Source organism: Notamacropus eugenii, chromosome 2 (assembly GCF_028372415.1).
Source record: "Notamacropus eugenii isolate mMacEug1 chromosome 2, mMacEug1.pri_v2, whole genome shotgun sequence".
In the NCBI taxonomy this organism is placed as follows: Eukaryota; Metazoa; Chordata; class Mammalia; order Diprotodontia; family Macropodidae; genus Notamacropus; species Notamacropus eugenii.
The window spans coordinates 377,126,771-377,152,978 of record NC_092873.1 but is presented as its reverse complement, the minus strand read 5'-3'; the positions used below and the strand labels follow the sequence as shown (position 1 = coordinate 377,152,978).

The following is a 26,208-nucleotide window of genomic DNA, read 5'->3' as shown; positions in this document are numbered from 1 at the left end:
AGATGGAAGGAGTTCTCCAACTCAGCGACATCGCAAGTCCACTCCCTATATGTCACATTCTGCACTAGGTACTGAAGATAGAAAGACAAAACAAAAAAGTGATTGCTGCCCTGCAGGAACTTAACATTCTACTGGAAATGGGGTAGGTAGGGATACAACATGTAAATAGAGGATCTGGCTTCAAATTCTGGGTCCCATAGACCCTTGCTATGTGACCATGAGTGAGGTACCAATTTCTCTGAACCATAGATACCTCACTTGTAAAATGGGGCTAATAACTACATTGCTTAATCCTCAGGGTCCTTGGTGTATGTCAGGCACCTTACAAACTCCAAAGCATTATATATCAAAGTTAGTTATCATATAAATTTGAGTTGCCATATGAGTTTGAGTTATATTGAACTATGTAAGTTATCAAATGATGTTATTGTTTAGGGATAAATTGGGAGTTTATGGTAATTTACTTGGGGACATCTCTGTCAACTAATTCAGGCCACAGAGAAAGATTTCTTTCATAGCTCTTGCCTTGTCACTTCCATCATCACCATCACCAACACCATTACCCTAATAACCACCATCACCAACACCATTACCCAAGTAATCACCATCACCATCATCACCATCACCAACACTATTACCCTAGTTACCACCATAACCAACACCATTACCCTAGTAACCACCATCACTATCATCACCATCACCAACACCATTACCCTAGTAACCACCATCACCACCATCGCCATCACCAACACCAATGCCATTATACTTATTACCACTACCATCAACATTACTATCACCAGCCTCTTCACATTTGTTACTATCACTCTAACTATATTAACCATGGTTATCACTATCACTACCACATCCTCACCTTCCTCCATTCTCATCAGGCTGCCACCCTCCTCATCGATACCATGACCCTTGCTTTTGCTCCAAACCTCACCATGATCCTAGTCATGGTCGCCATCTTCATCACTCTAATCTTGGTGAGTCATTTTCACTACGACTGCTGCCAATGCTATCTATCATCTAAACGCCACTCTCACCTCTCATCATATGATTGCTGACTTTTACCATTATCACTATTTTCATCATCATCTTTGTTACTGCCTTTCAGAAGCACCCTCTGTGATGGGTGCCGTGTATCGAAAATTTGTCAGACTTGATCTTGCCTTCTGGGAGACTTTGCTAGAGACAGGAAATCCAGAATGCAGAGAATAAAGCCACATGTTGGATGTGTAATCCTCTATAGTATTTACATGTGAATGATCCCCTACTTCTTAATACATATGTTGACAGAGTAGGACAACCTAATGTTATCTGAAGGATTCTAGTAAAATCCCTTTTAGCTCTGATGTCTGAAATTCCAAAGAGGAAAGCTGACACCTCCGGATTATGGATGGATTTCTCTCCAGGTGTTCTCTCCAGTTAATCAGTAAGCATTTATTAAGTGTGAATATACAGCTCCTCAGATAAACTATCATTAGTCATTAAAATCTTAGGGAGGATTAGTTTATTTGAGCACTGGATTGGAATAACTGAGAGCAAAGGGATCACACGACAGGAAAGGTTTGGATGGGAAAGGTATAGAAAAAAGTCTAGGTTGCAGGGCATTGCTTGGTGTAAATGGGTGCGTTGGACAGACAAAAGGGATTTCAGCGATAGACCCATTGGTGTCAGAGTAGGTGGGGGATATCAGATGGGAGAGTATCAAAAGCAAAAGTCATTCATGCCCCAATTCTGTTAAGGGCTGACTAGATTTCTGCAAATCTGGATAACAGAAACTAATTTTAATTTTATCTTGAGACATTCTGAAAGGGGAAGTGTAAATGTACTAGAAGAAACAAATTGTACATTTCACTACTCGTTTCTTCAATAGTGTAGATGGTCAAGATATTCTTATGTTTGTAACAGAATATCAGAGAATATTAACATTAGTGGAATATTAATAGGGAGGCAATGTAAAATAAAGGATACATAGCTGACTTCAGAACTAGGAAGGTGTGGGTTCAATTTCTGTCCCTGACGCATATTGGCTTGATTTGACCTTGGGTGAGTCATTTAACCTCATAGTGCTCTAGGTAGCTCTTAACAAGCAAGTGGCAGGGAAGGTGTGGTAACTATTTTGGCAGAGGGGATTTCATGATTCTGGAATTCCTTATGCCAATGGAATCTCAAGTCTGATCCTTATACCTAGTGATAGAATGATAGACTGAAGGAAACCCAAATGTTAATAATCCTTCATATATGTATAGCAAACACTATTTCATCAGAGCCTCATGTCACCCAAGTAGGCTGGTAAAAGAGAAGCAGTTACTGGCTGATTTCACAAATAAGAAAAATAAGGTTTAGAGAGCTGGTGTCTTGTTTAAAATCACACAGGAGCAGTACTGGGGTAAGAACCCAGGACTTCTGACTGTCTACCCAGTTCATCTACATCATGATGAATCACAGTCTCTCAGAGTAGGGAGGAAGTTAAGAGGCCATTTAATTTAACCAGAAATTGAAGTCGGGTCCCTCTTTGTAACATTCTGACTAAACAGATGTTTGCCTACAGACCTCCAGTGATGGGCCACCTACTCCTTTCCATTCCTACAGTTTTATTTCAGGAAAGCTGCCTGACAAAGGATGGGATCCTTTCTCATTTACTATTGTTCACAGATTTGGAGTCAGAGGACTTGAGTTTGAATTTTAATTCTGCTCCTTATTAGCTGAATGACTGAGTAAATAATTTCCCCTCTTGGGGTCTTGGTTTTCTCATTTGTAAAACTAGAGAGTTGGATTTGGATGACTTCTAAGGTCCCTTCCAAACTCTAAATGTATGAGCTTATGCCTACTGTGACAGGTGGTGCAGTGGATACAGTGCTGAGCCTGGAATCAGGAAGACTCACCTTTCTGAATTTGAATCTAGCTTCAGACACTTACTAGCTGTGTGACCCTGGGCAAGTCACTTAACCTTGTTTGCCTCAGTTTCCTCATACGTAAAATGAGCTAGAGAAGGCAATGGTAAGCCATTTCAGTATCTTTGCCAAGAAAACCCCCAGTGGGGTCATGGAGAGTCAGACACAATTGAAATGACTCAACAACAAATTCACTCACTAGCTTGTTGTGGGGAAAGAAAATCTTAAAGGGCTTTATAAAATGAGAGTTATTTATAGTGATTTATTCATTGCCTTCGTACCTTGAGATACTCTCTCTCCTTTCATGTTCTTTTAAACTGCAATAGCAGAGCCTGAATTTAAACCACATTGTTTCCCAGATAACGTGTGTGTTTGTCCTTTATTGTCGAAGAAGACCATGTCATCAGAGAAATAAAGACATGACTTGCACTTGACTTTGTTTTGAGTGAAGGAAGGCTGTGTAGGTCACCAGCCTCACTCTCCTCCAGAGCCATCTGAATCCAGTGACCAGATATTCGTCAGGATGATTGGAGATGACCCAGGATGAGGCAATTGGGGTTAAGTGACTTGCCCAAGGTCACACAGCTAGTGAGTGTCAAGTGTCTGAGGTGAGATTTGAACTCAGGTCCTCCTGACTCCTGCACTGGTGCTTTATCCACTGCACCGCCTAGGTGCCATCCCAGATAAGAATAATACATACAAGAACTAGTATCTGTAAAACACTATGACTTGCAAAGAACTTTACAACTATAACCTCATGTTATCTTCACAATTTTTTGAAGTAGGTGCTATTATTATCTGCATTCCATAGCTGAGGAAACTGAAGTGACTTGCCCAGGGTCACACAGTTAATAAACATCTGAGACAGGATTGACACTCTGTTCTTTATGACTCCAGGGCCAGCCCTCTATCTGCTGTATAATCTTGCAACCTGTTGGTGTCATTTTTGGTCCAAATCTGTGACTTCATCCAGTTGGGATAATCCTATTAGGAAAACTCTTTTCACTCATGCAGGTCAGCAACTGGTCTGTAACTCAGTCTTCAAGTTGCCTGGAACAAGTGAGAGGCTAAGAGTTTGGATCTGGGTGGGGGCAGTGGCTGGGATCCCATCACATGGACACGCCTGTTGTTCTGTGAGAGGTTGAGAGGCTAAGGTTTGGCCTGTGGTCAAACATTGAGGACACATGTCAAAGGCTAAACTTGAGCCCAGGTCTTCCTGACTCTGTTATCAGCCCTAAAGCCACTCCAGTACTTTCCACTAATAAATGCCTAAGTGCGAGTGAACTTTTCAGATTGCTTCCACCAACAGAGGAGGGAAAGGAGCAATGTCAGGTCACTCTTCGGGTCACTCCTGAATACTGGGGCAGCCTGTAGTTTAACAGTGCTTACTTAATAGCCTTCCTATCTCTTTAAACCTCTGCATTTCTCCATCCCTACTGTTCTGTGTTATTGGGAAGGGGCTGCTGAGAGGTAGTCACAATAGAAAAAACAGTTGAATTCAAAGTCAGATGCCCTGGTTTTGAATATTGACCCTGTTGCTTGCTGCCTGTGTGTGTGACATTGGAATGGTCATTTTCTCTGTCTGGGCCTCATGTTTCTCACCTGCAAAATCAGAGGGTTGGACTAGATGATGTCCTAATTCCCTCTTGTCTCCAAATTCCTAAATTATGATCTCCAAGAGTGAGGCATTACCTATCTTTTCTCTCAGGCTCTCCTGAGGATGTCCAGAAACTCTCCCCATCCCAGATAAAGTGGTGGTAGTGGGGGTGTGATGCCTCAGTCCTGGGGGAGGTGGATTCTGTCATAGGCTTTCATCAGTCAATCAATAAGCGTTTATTTTTTTCCTCCAATTTATTTATTTTTAGTTTTCAACATTCACTTCCGTAAGTTTTAAATTTTCTTTCCCTCCTCCCTCTCCAAGAAAGCATGCAATCTGATATGGGCTCTACATATACATTCCTATTGAACACATTTTCATATTAGTCATGTTGCACAGAAGAATTACAACGGAATGGAGAAACCATGAGAAAAAAAACAAAATAAAACAAAGTCAAACAAAAAAGAAAATAGTCTGTTTCATTCTGTATTCAGATTACATAGTTCTTTCTCTGAATGTGGACTGCATTTTCCATCATGAGTCCTTTAGAATTGTTTTAGGTCCTTGCATTGCTGAGAAGGGCTAAGTCCATCAAAATCAGTCATCACACACTGTAGCTGTTTCTGTGAACAATGTTCTCCTGGTTCTGCTCACTTCACTCAGCATCAGTTCATATAAGTCTAATAAGCATGTATTAAGTGCCTACTATATGCCAAACACTGCACTAAGGATGGGGGATTGAGTTGAATAGTCACTTCAGCTGTATCTGACTCTCTATGATGCCATTTGGGATTTTCTTGGCAAAGATGCTGGAGTGGTTTGCCATTTCCTTCCTCAGCTCATTTTGACAGATAAGAACTGAGGCAAACAGGATTACACAGTTAGTCAGTGTCTGAAGCCAGATTTGAACTCAAGAAAATGAGTCTTCCTGTTTCTCACTCCCCAAATCCAGGTCAAACAGAATAAATTGAATCCTTCCTTCTTGTGACAGCTCTTCACATACTTGGAAGAGCATGCTAGTCATGGAAGCACACACTTGTCCCTGCTGGTGGGGAGAGAGAGATTGGTAGATCACTTGAGTTTGGGAGTTCTGAGCTGCAGTCAGCTAAGCTAATCAGGTGGTCATGCTGACGGAATCCTAATAAAGCTGCCTCCACCCCCAATATTCTAACTGAACAGCAGGCCCACTGTTCCTACCTAGCCACTCCCCCTGCTCCCCCACTCCATGTCCTAACTTCTTTAGAACAACAGGTGTGTCCATTAACTCATATTTCTCACAGAATAGCAGCTGTGTCCATGTGATGGGATCCCAGCCACTGCCTCTAGCTAGCCACTGCTCCCAGATCCATTCTTTATATTTCCCACGGAAAAAGCAGGTGTGTCCCTGTCCTCAACTGCAACCACATCCATCTAGTCTCAGACAGGACCACAATACTCAGCCAATCAGAAAGTAGCAGCACCAGGATGCCCAAGCAGGATGCGGACTCCAAAACAATAGAAAGGACTTTCCTTAAGTAGTCATCTCTGCAGTAATAGTAAAGAACTGAGCTAGAGGGAACTTATGATGTAGAGAGGCTTATTATAATATCATTACCATATATACATATCCCCCAATGGGTTTTTCTATATGTATTGTGGGTAATTGCATGCTCAGTTCCACTGTGGTTAATTACCTAATCCCTTAATAAACCCCTCTTGCCTTTTAAGTATTCATAATTTCTGTTATGTAATTGCATCTTTACCCTATAAGATTCCACCTTGTTTCCTCTGAAATGGATGGTTCCTCTTGGAACTTTGCCTGCTTCGTGAGAGGCGTCAGTCTTCGTAAATACCTGTGCTTGGATCAAGGTGGTCTGACTGAAGTCTTTGAGATGGTTCCACCACATCGTCGGTTCTTGGTGTCTCTGGTTGGGCAGTTAAAATGAGAACAATACTAAGTAAAAAAGGAAAAGAAAAGAAGACAGAAAACAAACCAAAAGTAAAAATGCGTAGATACTTTAGATATTTGAAGACAATTGTTCACTATGCCTGATTCGTTTGTTCTTCAGACTAAACATATCCAGTTTTTTCACCTGACACTCATATAGTTTGGAGCCAAAGCACCTCACTACCCTGGTTCCTGTTCTCTAGACACCCTGACTTATCAATGTCTCTTAACCAAAAAAGCCCAAAATGAATGTCAAGAACAGTGGGACTTCTCATTTCCTGATTTCTTGAAGATAAAGCTCTCTTAATTCAGTTAAAGATCAAGTTAATTTCTTTGATCATCATGTCACTGCTGACTCATGTTGAGCTTGCAGACCACTAAAATCTCCAGATTTTTTTTTGTAAAGAACTGGTATCTAATCATGCCTTTGTCATCTTGTGTTTGTGATGCTGGGCTTTGTTTATTCAAAAATAAGACTAATATATATATATATATATATCCATCTTAATTAGATTTATCCTAAACACTCTAATATGTCAAGATCTTAGATTCTGATTCTGTCGCCTTGTTACCGTGTTAGCTATTTCTCCCAGCTTGGTGCCATCTGCAAGTTTGATGAGAAAGCCATCCGTGCCTTTATGTAAGGCAGTGATGAAAATGTGAAATAGTCCAGGGCCAAGCACAGATCCCTGGGGAATTCTGCTGGAGACTCCTGCCATGTTGACATTGAATCATTAGAAACTATTCATTAGGTCTGAATCCAAACATTTCTGAATCCATCTAATTGTGTTGTAATCTCGGTTGCCTTCTCTTCATCAGCAGTAACCTGATTGATGCTCCCCTGTCCTACATAAAAACCCAACCCCCCAAACAATTCCCCTTCACTCTTCTTCCCTAGCCTCTCATTCACTGCTAAGCTTCTTGAATATGGTTTTTACACCCAAAACTTTTGAATGTTTGGCTTTGAAGAACCAATCACATGTTGAGTGAAAGGAGTGCATAGAAAATGATTATCAACATCACATTCTGAATATGCTTGATACTGTTATCAATCTCCAGAAGGTTATTGAGCCTCTAAATCAGATCGATAAATGACTCTGAAGAGTTTAACTGTCAAAACAAAAAAAAAAAACACAAGTAGATAAAGAATGCCTTTTGTGGAGATTAAGAGCTGGTCCATTGGCACATACATCTTAGACAAACACTGAACATGGATCAATAACCATTGATATTGATCTGGGCCTCAAATGCAAACAATAGATTGCATGCAAACTGGATTGCTTTCAAGAAATTATTAAAGTGCTTTTAATGACCTCAAGCTTTTCCTTGAAACATAAGCCCATATATTTTTAGCATATTTTAAAAAATTTCCATTGATGCTATGAGTTTAAGTATGGAACAGTGCAGCTTACAAAGAATTTTAAGATTTCTATCACCCAATGAACTATGGAGAGGTATGCGTTGGGTACGAATGGACTACAACATATTAGCCATGATGAATCACTCAAGTGAAGTCACACTAAAAATATCATCAAAGAAAAATGATCAGGAAAGGAGTCATATAGTAAAAGAAAGTGATGATAGATGAACATTTGCTTTCCTCCATTTGTAATCATAAAATGTTATGAAATCTTGGGGACAGCCCCTATAATGTTGGGAGATATATGTGGAAGGACACAGACAAGAATCCATGAGATGAGACGGTGTGGCTGAACTTTGAGCTGAACTAGTGGAGAAAGTAACCACTGATGAGATCACAGACTCATTGAAAAATCAAAGTATTATTTGACTTCATATTTAATAATTTTAAAAATTCCATATGGAATTATCTCAAATTTTATAGTGCAAGTCAATGTAGCGTAGTGGACAGAAGGCTGATTGATGTCAAGAAGATGAATTCAAGTCATGATCTGACACATAATAGCCATCTGACTATGGATAAGCCACTTAAATCTCTTATTGCATCAGGCAACTCTCTAAAGCCACAGGTCACAGATGAGTTGCCAGTCCTCTCTGCTAGAGGGAATTTCAGTACCGAGAGATGTTCACAGTGACAAAATCACAAACCTGTCCCTCTTTCCCTGAAAAACAAAACACTAAGCTTCACAAAATCAAACAATTTCACTTTGTTAACAAGTGGAATTTCTATTTTCTGATCATTTTTGGAGTTTTTCAAGCATCAATGAAAGCTTTCCTCTGTGATCTCTATTTCTTCATTTCCTAGTTTTGTTTTTTTTTTAGTTTCTAGGAATTGTATTATTTTCTGTTTCACCTGGATAATTCTATATTTTCTGATGTAGAGGCAAATTTAAGGACTCAGGAATTCAGCAACATTTTCTCCTGTATACAGCCTTCTTCACCTTGACTGATTTTTATCCAAACATACTCTACTTCATCCTACCTCCAGGCTGGTTCATGTTATTCTCCCAGAATATATTCCCCATTCTCTCTGTTGCTCTAATTCCTATTCGTCCTTTAGAACCCAGTCTACTTTTCTGTGGAATTCTCCCTGGCCCTCCAGCCCCACAAGAAATGATCCCTCTTTTCTTTGGATGCCCATTTCACTTAAAGTGTGTACTCCTCCTAGGCACTTTGGGTCAATACCTTGGACTTAGATATTTCATCCAATTAAACAGCCTTGTGTTACGTACCTTCATTGAACAGCAGTACGCTGTGTTTGAAAATAGGACTATATAATATAATAATAATGTAATAGTAAATATTATTAAAATATATATTAAATAAAATATTTAAATAAAACATTAAAATACATAATAATAGCAATAACAGGAAACATATAAAGATAGATGAGACAAAGTTCCTGTCCTCATGTAGCTTATAATCTAGGGAAAACAAGATGCTACACATAAACCACTTTCAAACAACCAATCTACTAACCAACCAATCAGCAAACATTATTAAATGCCTCCTGTATGTCAGGCACGGTGCTTTGCTCTTGTGATCCAAAGCGAGGGGGCGGGGCGGGGGGTAGCGCAGGGGAGGGGAAATGAAACAAACCCTGATTTAAAGGTACTTCTATCGGGGAAAACAACGTGCGTGCGTGCGTGCGTGCGTGTGTGTGTGTAGGGGTTTGCCAACCTCATTATAGGTCACCCTCAATGCGCTACTTGACTCATTGTCAAATTATTCTCATAATTGCAAGGTATTTGAGAGTGATTTTGGATATTTTCTTACTAAATAATGACATTTCAATATCTTTCTCATTAATCAGTTAGTTTAGAGCTCCCACCCAAGGTTATTAAATAGTATTTGTTTGACACACTAAAGAAACTTTTCCCGCATAAGCAGTTGCTCATATGTTTGTATCAACACCCCTAACCATCTAGAATTAAATGATATTAAAGTTGATGACATATACTTTATTAATAAGATAATCAACAATAACACAAAGGCAAATAATTATCTGTAGCAGTTTATCTGTGAGAAATATCACAGTGAGATCAATTACTGTAATTGCAGATGACTTACCTTTACTTTAGAAAACACTATACCACTGTTTAGTTCACTCATGATATACACTAAAGTTTTGTCTCAATAATTTTCTTTAGTCTCTTTGCAAGATAGCAGTTCAGCCAGGTAAAACTTTTTCATCTCTTTTCTCTATGTCTTCCCCACCTTCTCTCTAGCCATGACAGAACTGTTTCTCTCTAGATTTACCCCTCACAAAAATTTTTAATTAATTTTCTTCATAAAATAACAGCTAACACAGTTCTCCCAAAAAAGAGAACCTTTCACATTCTCTTTCTCTCAGTCTTTCTCATATTTTCTCTCAAACCATCTCTATTAACTCTTTTTAAAAAAAATTAATTTATTTTAAACTTAAATAGTAAAACTTAAATATACAATAAGAAAAGAAAATGAAACATGATTAAAACTTAAATACAAAATAAGAAAAGGAAAAAAAGCATTGCCACGTGCATAGCAGAATGTAAGAAGGAATTCAAAATATATAGCAATAAATTTCCATTTCAACAAAACCTATATAATAAACACTACACATTGTGTTCAGAGCTGTCCGTCTTATCTTTGCTTCCTTGTAAATTATCTTTTGTTCTCTGCTACGCACTTTTTACTTTGCTCTCTCTCTTCCCTGCCCCCCCCCACCTTCCCCAAGAAGGTTACAACTAAGCGTGGATACACACATACACATAAACATATATGCATGCATATATAGCGTTCCAAGTCCTGTGGTCCTTTAGTGTCACTGCTTATTAACTCTGTCTTCTTAGTTTCTCAAAAACTGCCAGCATTAACTGCTAATTTTTAAACATTGCAGTTGGTTTTTAAAACTACCATGACAGTAATTTTAGCTTCTGTAGGAGAGGTTTTTGAACTAGGGATTATATGTGTGTGTGTTCGTCCTTCGTTGCCAAAGAAGACCATGGCCATCAGAAATAATGACATGACTTGCTCTTGACTTTGTTTTGAGTGAGGGAGGGCTGTGCAGGTCACCAGCCTCACTTCTCCTCCAGAGCCATCTGAATCCAGCGACCATATTCATCAGGATGACTGGAGATGATCCAGGATGAGGCAATTGGGGTCAAGTGACTTGCCCAAGGTCACATAGCCAGTGAGTGTTAAGTGTCTGAGGTGAGATTTGAAGTCAGGTCCTCCTGACTCCTGCACTGGTGCTCTATCCACTGCTCCACCTAGCTGCCCCGGATAGATATAGATACATAATGAAACACAAAGTTGCTAAATACAAAGTAGATTGGGAGAGCACTACAGTTAGGAAGATCAGAAAAGGCATTTTGATGGAAGTGAGAGAGTAGATGAGTGAGAGGTAAAGAGGATACATATCAAGTATTTGTTTAAAGGAGAGGAGTGAGGGTTACCTGGGAAGGTGGCTGTGTAGCTGTGTGGCCAGAAGATGGTGCTACTGCATGAGGAACAGATTTCTCCTGCATGTGGAGCCCTTTGTAAATCTTCTCCCCAAAGCCTCCTATATACTGGGAAGGCTCTAGCAAGGGCTTCTGAGATCCAGCCCTCCTGGTCCCAGATAAGATGAGCCTCTTCTGTGTGTACCTTCCAACTTTTCCTGTCTGTCTGGGCTGTTTAAACCTGGATCTTCACTCCTACCCCTCATAGGTTGAAATGAACTGGGGGACAGTGGAGAGGACAGGGCAATTTACTTCATCTTTGCCTTAAGAAGTTGAACTAGATACAAGAATCTTTGTTAATTTACAAAATATGTTAGCACACACTATTAAATTTTAGTTTTAAAGTAATCTGGTGAGAGCAACAGGGCAGTTATTATGAACTCAAGTTTATAGGTAATTAAATTGAGCCTCAGAAAGATTCAGTGTTGACTACGGTGTGTGTGTGTGTGTGTGTGTGTGTGTGTGTGTGTATACAATATGTGTATAAATGTATGCATATATATGCTACAGGATGCATTCTGTATATGATCAATAAGCATTTCTTAAATGACTACTGTATGCTAGGAAGTGTATTGAGTGCTAAGGAGCCAAAAAAAGGTAAAAACACAGTCTCTGCCCTCAAGGATACAAGTTGAATATATTAAATGAGTATAGAATATATTTAAAATGTATGTTTTATGGACTATATTTTACAGAATTTAAATATTATATTACATATTATATTAAATATATTTATTAGAATTTATAGGAAATTGTTATATAATAGTATGATATCATCATATAGCTATGTTATTAACTATAATTGCATTATACACATAATATATGAAAAAACAATATATAATTGAATATTCTATTAATTATAATTAAAATAACATCAATTATTAAAATTAATTCTACATTCTAATAGAACATATTTATGTTTTATATAAATACAATGTATGTATATACTAGATATATAAATCTGCTGGTCTCAAAACCAGGAAGACCTGGTTTCAAGACCTACCTTTGACTTATACAGGCTAAGTTATCGTGGACAAATCACTTCACTTCTAAGTTCTAATGTTCTAGGCAACTCATTAAAGTTTTAAGTTGTAGAGAAGGTGCCAAACTCAATTGGTAGGGGTTTCCCCATCTAAGAGTTCCCTATTGCCTGGTTATTGTCCTTCATTCTCTAAGAGAACCAAAATGATGCCACTATGTTAGAGTCAAGTTACAGTATGTCCAACTGTGGCTGATCAGACCAACATGAGTTCAGAAGGCTCTATCACAGGTTGGACACTAATAGTCCATTTGAATATTTGGGGTGAATTCTCTAAATTTGCACATCTCGTGTTTCTTTTGAGCTACTTCAATTCTGCTTTGCTCACAGAGCACAACACCTTCTCTGATGAGGGCATGCCATGCTGGGTGGTTCTGTGCCAGTGTCTCCCATGTCACAAATCAGTTAATGAAAGCAAAGGCTCATACATCTACATATAAACACATAACATGGGAAATTAAATCCTGCTCTGGGGGAGTGTTCAGCTTAACAGGGACAACACATCAGCCCTATGGAAAACAGTCAATAAAAGTCAACCACAAATAAAGATGCCATATATTATACCACCTGAGTGCTAACTTAAGGGATCTGAGGGGTGAACACAGTGTTGAATTGAACTTTAATCGTAGAACCCTGTCTGGAGGAGGTGAAATTTGAACTGAAGTTTGAAGAGGAGCCTTTGTAATGACAGAGAGTGAACTTGAGGGGATGGAATATGAACAATGATAGGATCATGCATCTAGAAGTGACCTCAGAGGCTGTGTCATCCAACTGTCTCATTTTACAGATAAGGAAACTGAAGCTGGTGACTTGCCCAAAGTCACAAGGTTGTAACCATCAGAAGCAAGATTCAAAGCCAGGTTCTCTGGCTGCAGAGTCAGGGCTCTCTCCTCTGTGCCAGGAGGAGTCCAGGAAGCCTGGTAGAGTTGCTATATATCTCTTGTGCCACAGAGATAGCCAAGCAGAGTTTGGTAGAAGTGGAGGAACAACTAGATAATAGAATAAGGGATGAAGTTGGTTGGTGACCTTGGTCAAGGTGGAGGAGGCTTGAAAATTCAGGCAGAGGTCTGAATCGGATGGGACAGTTGATAGGAAGGTATTGTAAAATCATGACATTTGGGAGGCTTTGGAAATGCTTTTCTACATTGAGCCAAATAGTTATGTGTCAGGTGATGGGAATGGCAGGTCCTAGCTGAGCAGTCGCAGCACTGCCAGGGTTGTACCCACCCACTCCTGACTTCCTCCTCTGTTTTCTGCAACCTACAGCACGCAGCAGGGACTGCCATAAAATTAAGTAAGTAATTAACCAAGTGCTGATGTAATTTGGTCGTCAGGTCGTCCTGCCCTTAGGCCACCACACCAGGGTTTCATCAGAGGGTAGTCATTGAAGGTTGGAGTATTTCCCAACAACTGTAATCTCCCTGATGTTCACCAGATGGCACTCTGACCACAGAAAAATAATCTACTCTCTCCCTTCTACCATCTAGTTGTCTCTGGAGCCCATCAGTGGCTGAAGGCGTTCCAAGGTTCTGTATAGATCTAAACCAGGGGTGGGGAACCTGTGGCCACATTCTGTGAAGTTTGGATTCAGTCAAAGAGCAGCACTTGAGGACCTAGAAGGCCATATATGACCTAGAGGCTACAAGTTCTCCACCCCTGATCTAGGTGAATGACTTGGAATATCCTTACAATTATTAAAACAGAAAACTCTGATTATTTCTGCTCTGGTCCTCCTATGTTTTCAGTCTTTGCTTCTTATTCACATCACCTCATTCACAGGATTCAACAATTCCCTGCTTCCTCCCACTCTCATTATATGTTTTATTGAAAAGGTAAAGTAACTAAAAATAGTATTGGAAGCAAGAAAAATTCTATAAAGAGTTTTTAAATAGTAAGCTCTGGAGGATTTATAAAAAAAAACCTGGGAAGATAGTAACAGTTAACATTTATACAGCATTTACTATATACCTGGCGTTGTATTAAGTGCTTTACAGTTATTATCTCATTTCATCTTCACAACAGCCATGGGAGGTAGGTACTGTTATTACCCCCATTTTACAGATGGAAACACTGAGGCATACAGGGGTTAAGTGACTTGGTCAGGCTCACATAGTTAGCAAGTGTACCGGGCTGGATTTGAACTCAGGTCCCTTCTGATTCCAAGGGAGGTACTTTATCCACTGTGCTACCTAGTTACCTCTAGTACCCACTAGCATTTCCTTGGCAAACACATCGAGAGGAGAATCTTTACAGGCTTTTGGAATGAAGCACATTAAGATAATGGAGAGTGGCCGGAGCATCGCCAGATGTGGGCACACCTTCCATTAGCTGCAGCAGTTGGCACACTTGTCTCTTTAGTCCTGGGTCTGCTCTTGTCTATCCTGCTTATTCTTATCTGCTCTAGGTCTATAAGCTATCTGGGTTTCCATCCAGGCTTCCACAGTTCCTCAAATGTCCCACTTTGCTCTTTGCTCTTACCTGCTTGGTTGCAGGGGCAGTGCCAGCAGGGTGCCTCCTTCTTTCCTTCTCCTGGCTCCCCAGATCCATCTACTTGGAAGAAACTCTGTCTACTCTACCTACTCGACCCCCAAATGAAGTCTAGACTTGTTCCCCTTTTCTCCTCCAAGCCCACAAAACTCAGAAGGAAGTATGTTCTAGGATAAAGGAAACAAAAATGCGATGACACTAGGAAGTGGCTAAAGTGACTTTCCCTGTGGCCTTGCTGATCCATTAGTCCAAACTCCTTCTTGGGGGTAGGTGCTGAGGCAAGGGACAGGGAATAGGGAAGGATGAGAAAAGCCCTATTGTGTTCAGATTTCTTCCCAGCTGGAGTCTGACTTTTACCTGCTCCCACCATCTCCACAGTGTGGCCTGTGACCCTGGAGGGATGTTCTGTTGTCACCAGGGCTTTAGGACTCATCAAAAGGGATCCCAGGTCCCTCTGTCCTATAACATGCCTGGGCTCCCTTTCTTTCCAGGTTTGTGTGTGTGTGAATGGAGATATTCTGCTGTTCTCCAGTTAGATCTAGACAAAGGTCTTCCAGTCACTGTCCTCAAGTGTGGCCCTTTGACTGAATTCAAACTTCACAAAACAGATTCCCTTAATAAAAGGATTTGTTCTGTAAAATTTGGACTCCATCAAAAGACCACACCCAAGGACCTAGAAGGCCATAAGTGTTCTGAATCTCAGGGTTCCCACCCCACCCTGGTAAAAATCAGAGAAACCCTCCTTTACTAATTTGTAACTGTATACATTCAGCAGTTGTTAAGATCTGCCTCTATCTCCCCTTTGATTAGACCTTGTCTCCCTCTGACATAGCTGGGCTCTCTCTGCTTATTATCCCTCCTCTTGGGCTTCAGGCCAGATCAGCTGCATCTGTGCCAGGTCTAATGGGAATATCTGTGAACCTCACCTTCAAAGGGCGGGAGAGGAACACAAGTGGAGACATTTGCGACTGCCTGAGGCTGAGTGCTTACAGAGGAGTGCTGCTCTGGACTCTTTCTCCCCTACTTAGGCCACTGTAATAGGGCAAGCCAGTTGTGGCCATTCTCTGCTGGGTAGTTAGTTGAAGGAGAAGGAGGAGTCACTTTAGCTTTGTCGAACTTGAGCTAAGGAAGCATGTGTCTCTGTAGCTGCAACAATTGTAGTACTTTGGGGATCCTTCCTTGGAAAATATCAGAAAGGATCTCCTTTCCTTTTATGACCTCTGAAAAAAACCCATCTATTCCAGAGCCCAGGGAGGCAGATGGTACTTGGGTGAAAGGTAGCATTTTATAAACAGTTTGACTAAGAGTCTGAAAAGGTGGATTTTAGTTTGGCTCTCCTAGCTAGGTGACCCTGAGCAAGGCACTGCACATCTCCCTTGACCTCAGTTTCCTTTCCTATAATGTGATAGTTAAATCTGATGATCTAAGGCTTCCTCTAGCCCTGGTATTCTGGAAAAGAAAAGAAGGTGGTTCTTGGGCCTCTCCTCTCGAAATGATTCATTTGTTCTTCCCTTTTCTGGCGTGGACAATAGCTTCAGCTTAGACTTTTTTACCTTCTGATGCATATCTGAAGTAATCTGTCCAGAAAAGACTTAGAAGAAATGACAGGCAAAGAAGTAAGTAAGCTGAATCCAGAAAAAACAATATGTATGACTAAATCAATGTAAATAAAAAACCCCAAACCAAACCAAACCAAAAACAAAACCTGAAATTAAATACCAAGCAGTTATGAGGACTGAGAATCTTGACCCTGGAGACTGGTGGTGAAAATATATCTTTTTTCTTTCTTTTCAGGGATAGAGAATGATGAGTGCGAAATTGACTATTTACAAGGTCATAAATCTGGAAATAGAAGGGATCTCACAGACCATCTAATCTGATCCCCACATTTTTATAAATGAGGAAACTGAGGTCCAGAGGTTAAGTGACTTACTTCAAGGCTACACAGGTAGGATGTGAATTCAGTTTCTCTAATTCTAGGATTCATGCTCTTTGTTCCCTAACTCTGTCAGATGTTGTTGACTTTTGGTCTTCTTTCTTTTTAATTTTTTTTTATTGTAATGGATAGCTTAATGGGTAAGGGTGAGAGGAGGAATACATTTGCAAATGAGGATGACATAAAAGCAAAACATATTAGAAGAAATACGATTTCAAAGATGTTCTACCTTTATCTTCAGATGGGTTTATCCTGCTTTATCTAAGTGGGTACAGTGTGTCAGTGGAGAGTTTGGAGGTCTTGTGAAACACTTGAGACATGGTTTTATTAGTAGGAAGCCTGAGATAGGTGGAGACTACACAAAGTCATTGAATCATGGACTTTTCCAAAAAATTTAGCCCAACACTCTTTATTTCACAGATGAAGAGACCGAGGTCTATAGAGGTTAAGTGATCAAGGCTACATAAAGAGTGAGTAGTAGAGCTGGAATTGGAACTCAGTTCCTCTGACTCCAAATTCAGTGCTTTTTATCTGTCAAATGGCAGTGTTGTACTAGATAGGGGCTACTTGGGCAGAGTGAGCATCTAAACTTTAGTGTGGAAGACATTCTAGAGGGGAGGTGTGGGGAAGGTGCTCTCTTCTACTCAGCAGTCACTAAATAACTATGAAGGGGGTGGAGCCAAGATGGCGGAGTAGAAAGATGCACATACACATAGCTCTGAACCCACAACCCATAGAACATCTGTAAATAGCAACTCACTGCGAATTCTGCAGCACCAGAGGCCACAGAACATTGGAGTGAAGGAGATTTCTGTTCCAGAGGGACCTGCAAACCTCTCGCAAAAGGTCCTTTGCTCCACTGGGCGCCGCAGACTGGGAGCCAAGTACAGCCCTGCCACGGCCGCGGCACCAAGATGAGCAGATCTGAGCAGGCTTCAGGGACGAGATCTCCAGCGGCCCGCGCGGGTCACTCCACCAACAGGTGACGGGGGTCAGTGAGAGGGTCTCTTTGGCGGGTCGAGAGGGGAGTGGGGTGCCCCCATAACTCAGGGCCCCTTGGGAGGCAACAGTGGAGGCAGCGGCAGACCAGGGTTCCCCAAGCAGGCAGGAGCCTGGATCCATTGTTGAAGGTCTGTGCATAAACCCCCTGAGGGAACTGAGCCTGAGAGGCAGCCCTGCCCCCACCTGAGCACCTGAACTTAATCTCACACTGAATAGCAGCCCTGCCCCCGCCAAAAGCCCTGAGGCTGGGAAGCAGCATCTGAGTCTCAGACCCCAAGCACTGGCTGGGAGGATCAGGAGGTGAGGTGGGTGTGAGGAGAATATTCAGAGGTCAAGTCACTGGCTGGGAAAATGCCCAGAAAAGGGAAAAGAAATAAGACTATAGAAGGTTACTTTCTTGGTGAACAGGCATTTCCTCCCTTCCTTTCTGATGAGGAAGAACAATGCTTACCATCAGGCAAAGACATAGAAGTCAAGGCTTCTATATCCCAGCCCACTCAATGGGCTCAGGCCATGGAAGAGCTCAAAAAGAATTTTGAAAATCAAGTTAGAGAAGTGGAGGAAAAGCTGGGAAGAGAAATGAGAGACATGCAGTCAAAGCATGAACAGCAGGTCAGCACCCTGCTAAAGGAGACCCAAAAAAATGCTGAAGAAAATAACACCTTGAAAAATAGGCTAACTCAATCGGCAAAAGAGGTTCAAAAAGCCAATGAGGAGAAGAATACTTTCAAAAGCAGAATTAGCCAAATGGAAAAGGAGATTCAAAAGCTCACTGAAGAAAATAGTTCTTTCAAAATTAGAATGGAACAGATGGAGGCTAATGACTTTATGAGAAACCAAGAAATCACAAAACAAAACCAAAAGAATGAAAAAATGGAAGATAATGTGAAATATCTCATTGGAAAAACAACTGACCTGGAAAATAGGTCCAGGAGAGACAATTTAAAAACTATGGGACTACCTGAAAGCCATGATCAAAAAAAGAGCCTAGACATCATCTTTCATGAAATTATCAAGGAAAACTGCCCTGAGATTCTAGAACCAGAGGGCAAAATCAATATTCAAGGAATCCACAGAACACCGCCTGAAAGAGATCCAAAAAGAGAAACTCCTAGGAACACCGTGGCCAAATTCCAGAGTTCCCAGGTCAAGGAGAATATTGCAAGCAGCTAGAAAGAAACAATTCAAGTATTGTGGAAATACAATCAGGATAACACAAGATCTAGCAGCTTCTACATTAAGGGATCGAAGGGCATGGAATAGGATATTCCAGAAGTCAAAGGAACTAGGACTAAAACCAAGAATCACCTACCCAGCAAAACTGAGTATAATACTTCAGGGGAAAAATTGGTCTTTCAAGGAAATAGAGGACTTTCAAGCATTCTTGATGAAAAGACCAGAGCTGAAAAGAAAATTTGACTTTCAAACACAAGAATGAAGAGAAGCATGAAAAGGTGAACAGCAAAGAGAAGTCATAAGGGACTTACTAAAGTTGAACTCTTTACATTCCTACATAGAAAGACAATATTTGTAACTCTTGAAACTTTTCAGTATCTGGGTACTGGGTGGGATTACACACACACACATGCACACACGCACACACACATAGAGACAGAGTGCACAGAGTGAATTGAAGAGTATGGGCTCATATCTTAAAAAAAATGAAATCAAGCAGTGAGAGAGAAATATATTGGGAGGAGAAAGGGAGAAATGGAATAGGGCAAATTATCTCTCATAAAAGAGGCAAGAAAAAGACTTATTAGTGGAGGGATAAAGAGAGGAGGTGAGAGAAAAACATGAAGCTTACTCTCATCACATTCCACTAAAGGAAGGAATAAAATGCACACTCATTTTGGTATGAAAACCTATCTTACAATACAGGAAAGTGGGGGATAAGGGGATAAGCAGGGTGGGGGGGATGATGGATGGGGGGATATGGGGAGGAGGGAGCAATTTGAGGTCGACACTCATGGGGAGGGACAGGATCAAAAAAGAATAGAAGTAATGGGGGACAGGATAGGATGGAGGGAAATATAGTTAGTCTTATACAACACAACTATTATGGAAGTCATTTGCAAAACTACATAGATATGGCCTATATTGAATTGCTTGCCCTCCAAAGGGAAGGGGTGGGGAGGGAGGGAGGTAAAGAAGTTGGAACTCAAAGTGTTAGGAACAACTGTTGAGTACTGTTCTTGCCACTAGGAAATAAGAAATACAGGTAAAGGGGTATAGAAAGTTATCTGGCCCTACAGGACAAAAGAGAAGATGGAGACAAGGGCAGAGAGTGATCATAGAAGAGAGAGCAGATTGGTCATAGGGGCAATTAGAATGCTTGGTGTTTGGTGGGGGAGGGGAGAAAAGGTGAGAAAATTTGGAACCCAAAATTTTGTTAAAATGAATGTTAAAAGTTAAATAAATAAATTAATTAAAAAAAATTAATAAAAATGTTGAACCTAGAAAAAAAAATAAATAACTTTGAAGCATCCTTGGCTCCTTGACTCCTAGGAACTCCTGGGAGCAGCCTTGAGACTTCCGTTTTGGTTGTTGTGAAGTTGTGTCTGTCTCTTCGTGATCCCATGAATCACCTGTCCATGAGGTTTTCTTGGCAAAAGTACTGCAGTAGTTTGCCATCTCCTTCTACAGTGGCTCTTTTTTGTCAACCAGTCAGAGGTTAAATGGCTTGCCCAGGGTCACACAGCTAGGAAGTATCAGAGACTGGATTTGAATTCAGGTCTTCCTGATCCCACACCCAATGCTCTATCCACTGAACCACCAGCTGCCTTCTTTGTGGCTTCTACTAAAGACCTAATCCTCAGTTTGGAACTTATTCTAGGTCAAGAGGAGGGACAGTCATGGGAGAGTGTTTGAATATGGAGCCTCCTGTATTTCATCAGAAGGATCTCAGAAAATGATGGAAGAGTCATGAGAGTCTTCCCTTGGTCATCTGAGCACTCTCTTGTTCTCACTACAAGGTGTGCTATCTGTCTCAGCTCCTTAACCTTGATTCCAAGTCTTGTCCTCCCCTATCTGTACAACCTTTCTATCTGCCCCAGAGCTAGTGGTCTTGTATAGTCTCCTTAGAAATGTGAGGTCAGCATGCCAGCCATTAGCCTAGACTGTGACACATTGTTGAAATTCAAATAGAAGAGCAGTTACGTTGCTGGCCTTCTGAGGCTTGCACATTTTCATCTAGGTCAGAGTTAACATTCGAGGAGAATTTCTGTTCATCCCCCAGATGTTTTACTAGACTTTGCCTCAAACCTAAACAAGATTCTACATGTTTGCTTGGTTTCCTTTGGGCTTGTAACTCTCCAGGAGAACACAAACTCTCTGAGAGCATGAACCATTCTTCATTTTGTCTTTGTCTCCCTGGGGTCTATCATGGTACCTTGCTCATAGTAGGCACTTAATAAATCCTTGTTGGATTGAACTTGCTGGCCTTTCTCTCCCTTCCCCCTACTGTCTCCGCTTCCCTCTTCCCTCCCAGGCCAGCTAAAGCCTACCCACAGCTCCAGCTTTAGGCAATAAAGATACAAGGGGCAAGTGGATTTGAGTTTAATTAACAACTTTGAATTCTTCTGAAAAGATGGACATCCACCTACCAAGTGGAGGACCAAGTGAAGGATTAAAATACTAAAGAACACACAAGACATTCAAGGACAAGGAGTCAGGCACCAGCTGGAGTTGGAGGCTTTAATGCTTTACCTTCACAATTGGAGAAAAGCACAGAGAGTTGGATAATCAAGTGGACCCAACGTGGAATCATATAGAATACAAATCACATCTCTGAAGGGCTTAGAAATGACCTGTGCTAGTAGCTCAGAGTGAACTAACAACAGAGAATAACCATAAACAGAGAATTCAGAGGATCCCTTCTCAATCTTTCAGCTTCACTTTGCAGCATCAATCAGGACACCACTGTCATTTTCCTGGCTACCATTGTGCCAGAGTATTGATACCCAAGGATCTGGGGATTGCTGTAGAGTATAGAACAGAGATTCTTCCACCTCTAGGGAGCTGTAGCATCTTAGCAGGATTTGGTGACATATCTTCTCCCCTTTGGTAGAATGCGGCTTTGAAGGGAGGGACTGTTTTTGTGTTGTCTTCATAATTATATAACCTAGCAGTCCCTGGAATGTAATATAGGTTTTTTTCTAAATTCTAGAAGAATTTAATTACATTTACTTCCCCTATAATAATATTATATGTGTGTTAGATATTTCCAAATTAACATATATTTGAAAATTACTTGAGAATTCAACAATTTATCAAACATTCATCAGGCAACTAGTACATGTGAGATATCCTGCAAGTTGCTGAGACTAAGACTGAAACAGGCCTTACCTTCAAAGAATTTACATTTCTAAAATGGATTCATTATATCCTACTAAGTGGGTGGAGACCTCTTAGGATTCTGCAAACCCAGGATTGAGGACGGTGTAGTAGAAAGAGTGCTGGAGTAGGAGTCAGGAAGCCAGGGATTCTTGTCCTGGATTTCTTATTGACTACCTTTCCTTTTATGTGCTTCAGATTTTTTCTCCATATAATGAAAGGGTTGGTCTTTAAGGTCCCTTTCAGCTCTGATGTTCTGTGCTTTTGCAGAAGCACTGATTTGCTGCGTACCATTTTCCCACTGATTGTGAAGTACCATGCTCATTTAGAGAGACTGCTGAGATATAGTGAGAATCACTTTCCCAGAGAAAAATTGAGACCTGAATGATGAACAGAAACATTTGCCAAGGCAAAGATATGAGAAAACCAATAGGAACAGAGTTATAAACAGGAACATTCACCATAATATGGATTGTGACTTGGCTTTTTAATCTGTGGGTCATTTCTTTGCCTCCAGATGTTGCCACAGCTGTGGAATTTTAGATTGATGATTATTTACCCAGACTAGCAATTGGACATTTCTCTTGGCATTTTTGAGGGACTGATTCTGTACACTTGATCTGAGATAATTCTTGGCATTGTGGCTCCAGTACTTGGTCTTGGCAGGGTGGTGCACATGGGTCTTGGCACTGAGAGGGACTTGACTCTTGGCACTGCTGTGGACTTATTTCTTGGCATGGCTCCTGGCTTTTAGGTAGGCATGATTCCTGGGCTTGCACTGGGCATTTTTCTGGGCATGGTGGTGGACATGGCTCTGGAACTTGCACGGGGCACTTCTCTTGAGTTTTTTGAAGACAGGGAGGAGGCAGGCATGGCTGTTTACACTGCTGCTCATTAAAAGACATTTTGTCTGATGCACAGAAATCTGAAACAAATAAGAGTTGGCATTTTTTCATATTAAACCTACTGGTTGGGTAGTTCAAGTGATATTGATGGTGAGAAAATGGAGTAGGGATTTAATAGGTTGGTATTTTAGAAAAGGAAGAGTCCTCAGAGAATGGAAACTCCACTGGCTCTGGAATCACCCAGCATTTATTCCATGCTTTCCATGTTTCAGGCACTATGTTCGGTATACAATGAATGACAAAATCAGGGTTCAAATGCTACCTATGATGCTTACTTATCAGCACAACCTTATGCAAGTCACTTAACTTTCCTTGGTCTCAGTTCTTTCTTCCTTAAAATGAGAGTGTTGAACTTGATATTCCCTGAAGTCCTTTCCAACTCCAGATCCATGATCCTAATTAAATCCCACTCTCTTCCCCCAATTTAGTGTTCAAAAAATCTGGAGACCATTGTTTCTCTGCCAGCTTCTGTGTCTGGTGCTTTCTGCGTCCTTGACCTTCCCCCCTTGTGTTTCCTTTTCTCATCTTAGTTGGGAATATTTCCCATAACTTCGAGTCTGGATTTCCTTACACCCCAACCTCCCAGTCTCCCCTGGAATGCTTTTTTCTTTCCCTTTCTTCTAGAAGTCTTCTTTTTATCCTGGCATATTTTTTTCTCAGAAAAGTCAAGTGAAAGAAATTTTATTGCCCAGGATTGACGTTGGCTTGTAAGAAGGAGCCAAGGTGAGATTGCACACCACTTTAGAAAGCATTAAAAGACAGGAGAAGCAGCAAAGGGATAGGGGGGAAGGAGAAAAGAAGTGAATTGCCCTTGTTCCTTGGGTTCTATGTTCTTAGAAGGACTAACCCCCTCCACCCCGTCCCCCCAAGATAAGTATAGGCAAGAAAGCCAGCAAGTGAGCCCATCAGGCTCAGCTAGGGCATCTGGACTTACCCAATTCTCCTACAAGTGAGACAGAGGGAGGCCCGTTGAGTGGATTGAGAAGGCAGTGGAGAGGAGGATTTTTATGTCTTTGGCCAGCCTCCTGCTGGGCCATCAGGCCACGTGGGCTGAACCCCTAATTGTAGAGCTACCACAAGGATCCCTCTTGATAACTGCCTAAGGGTTTGAATCATCGCTTGTGATGCCTCTTAGTCAGCCTCCCTTTCTAGGTCCAGGGCACACACCACGACCTGGAAAAGAAGACTTATTTCTGGACATCCTTCTCCCCCTGCACCCCAACCATCACATGGAGGTGATGGGAGAAGATTGTCTATGAGATATTATCTTGCTCTTTTCAGATCCCAGGATCTCAGGGTGCCCATAAGTCTTAGCAGAGTCTTGCACAACTTGCTGGGGCCATAAGGAAGAGATAAGATCTATCTGCTTCATCTTGTATGTACCAACATGAAGGGATCCCCAGTGGCTTCTGAAGCCAAGGGTCTAACTGGGAGATGGGCTGGGGGCCAAGAGGCTGCATAGCCTGTTTCAGAGCCTCCCACTCATGGAGGGACTGATTTATCTAACTGAACAAACCCTCCCCTGGGGCCAACCCAGTAGTTTCAAGAAAATGAAGGCAAAACTGTTCTTATAAAGAGTAAATGGTTCCCTAAAAGGAGGCTTTGGTGAAGACTAGGGGAGAGACTAGACTGGCTGAACGTCCTCTTTTCCATCTTCCTTCATTTTCACTAGCCAAGGGATTACTCATAGGTTTATTTCCATTGCCACCCAGAAAGGTGGGTGGAATGAAGTAAGACTTCTTGAAAGACATCTTCAAGTCAATAAAATTTTAGGGGGATGAAAGGGAGAGTGTTGAAAGAAACACACTTTGTATGGCTGATCTTTTACCTTGAATTCTCCCCTTTTCCCTGACTCCTCCAGTTACAATCCTATACATTCTTATAGCTCAAGTGACTTCTGCTACAGGAAAGCCTCCTGTGATCTCCCTATTAGAATAGACTTTCTCCTCTGCTGATCGCTTTCCCATAGTGTTTATGATCTGTACCATTCACATGGCATAGCCCAATACCAAATAGGATCATAGGTTTAGAGCAATAAAGGACCATCCAGTGCAACTACTCGTTTTAAAGATGAGACAACTGAAGCCCAGAGATCCTATAACTTGACTGAGACCATACAGACGGTGAAGTGGTAGAGCTGGGGTTTAAACGCAGTTCCTCTGATTCTAAATCCAATGTTCTTTCCACTGTACCACACCGCCTTGAGTGTATATTTATGGTGATTTGCATAAAATGTTTTCTCTCCGCTTTCCAGATTATAAGCTTCTTGAGGACAGAGATAGTGTCTTGTATAACTTTGTGTCTTCACAGTGTCCAGTATAGGTCTTCAGTGAGTACTTGATAAATATTTTTTCTATATATGTATAAAGCATTGTTGTTGAATCATTTCAGTTGTGTCCGACTCTTCGTGACCTCATTTGGGGTTTTCTTGGCAAAGATACTGGAGTGGTTTGCCATTTCCATCTCCAGCTCATTTGACAGGTGAGGAAACTGAGGCAAACAGGGTTAAGTGACTTGCCCAGGATCACACAGCTACTAAGTGTCTGAGGTCACATTTGAATTCAGGAAGATGAGTTTTCCTGATTTCAAGTCTGGTGCTCTATCCACTGTGCCACTCAGCTGCCCACAAAGCAGTAAGAAAGAGCTAAATTTTAGTTAGGCCAAACTCAGAGTTTACAGTCTAGTAAAGTATATGGAAGCCAGATAACTATAACAGACAACTTTGCACAAGAACTATGTAAAGGGTGTAAGCAGAGTTTGAAGCAAGGTCTTAAGGGTTCAGGCAGGAGGCTGGCCAAAGACCACCACTAATGGGGGAATCAGGGAAGGCTTTATCAATCCAGAAGTATTTATTAAGCACTTATGGTATGCCAGATACTATGCTAGGTGCTTGGGATGCAAATGCAAAGAATGAAATGTCTAATAGGCAATTGGTGATGGAAAACTGAAGCTCAGAGGAGAGACAGGCTGGAGATTCACATAAACATATTTATGCTCCTTCACAGAGCTGGTAGGATATGAGCAGTGTTTGAAAAGATAGGTAGGAATTTAGCAGTCTCAGTGGCAAGGAGAAAGCATGAGCAAGGGAAAGGGTTAGGAAAAAATGGTGTGAGGCTGGAAGATAATTAGTAGTCCATTTTGGGGGAATTGTATATTATTTAGAGGGGATTAATGTGAGA

General features: G+C 41.2%; 1 protein-coding gene across 1 annotated transcript; it reads right to left on the bottom strand.

The window, feature by feature from the left end:
• Nucleotides 1–21,332: 21,332 nt before the first annotated feature.
• Nucleotides 21,333–24,288, bottom strand: PRR9 (proline rich 9). The gene is made up of 2 exons (XM_072638565.1): nucleotides 23,964–24,288; nucleotides 21,333–23,049 (listed from the first exon to the last, which is right to left on the bottom strand). Exons 1-2 carry the CDS (start codon nucleotides 24,064–24,066, stop codon nucleotides 22,676–22,678), a joined length of 477 nt encoding a protein of 158 aa, XP_072494666.1. The 5' UTR covers nucleotides 24,067–24,288; the 3' UTR covers nucleotides 21,333–22,675.
• Between the last annotated feature and the right edge of the window lie 1,920 nt (nucleotides 24,289–26,208).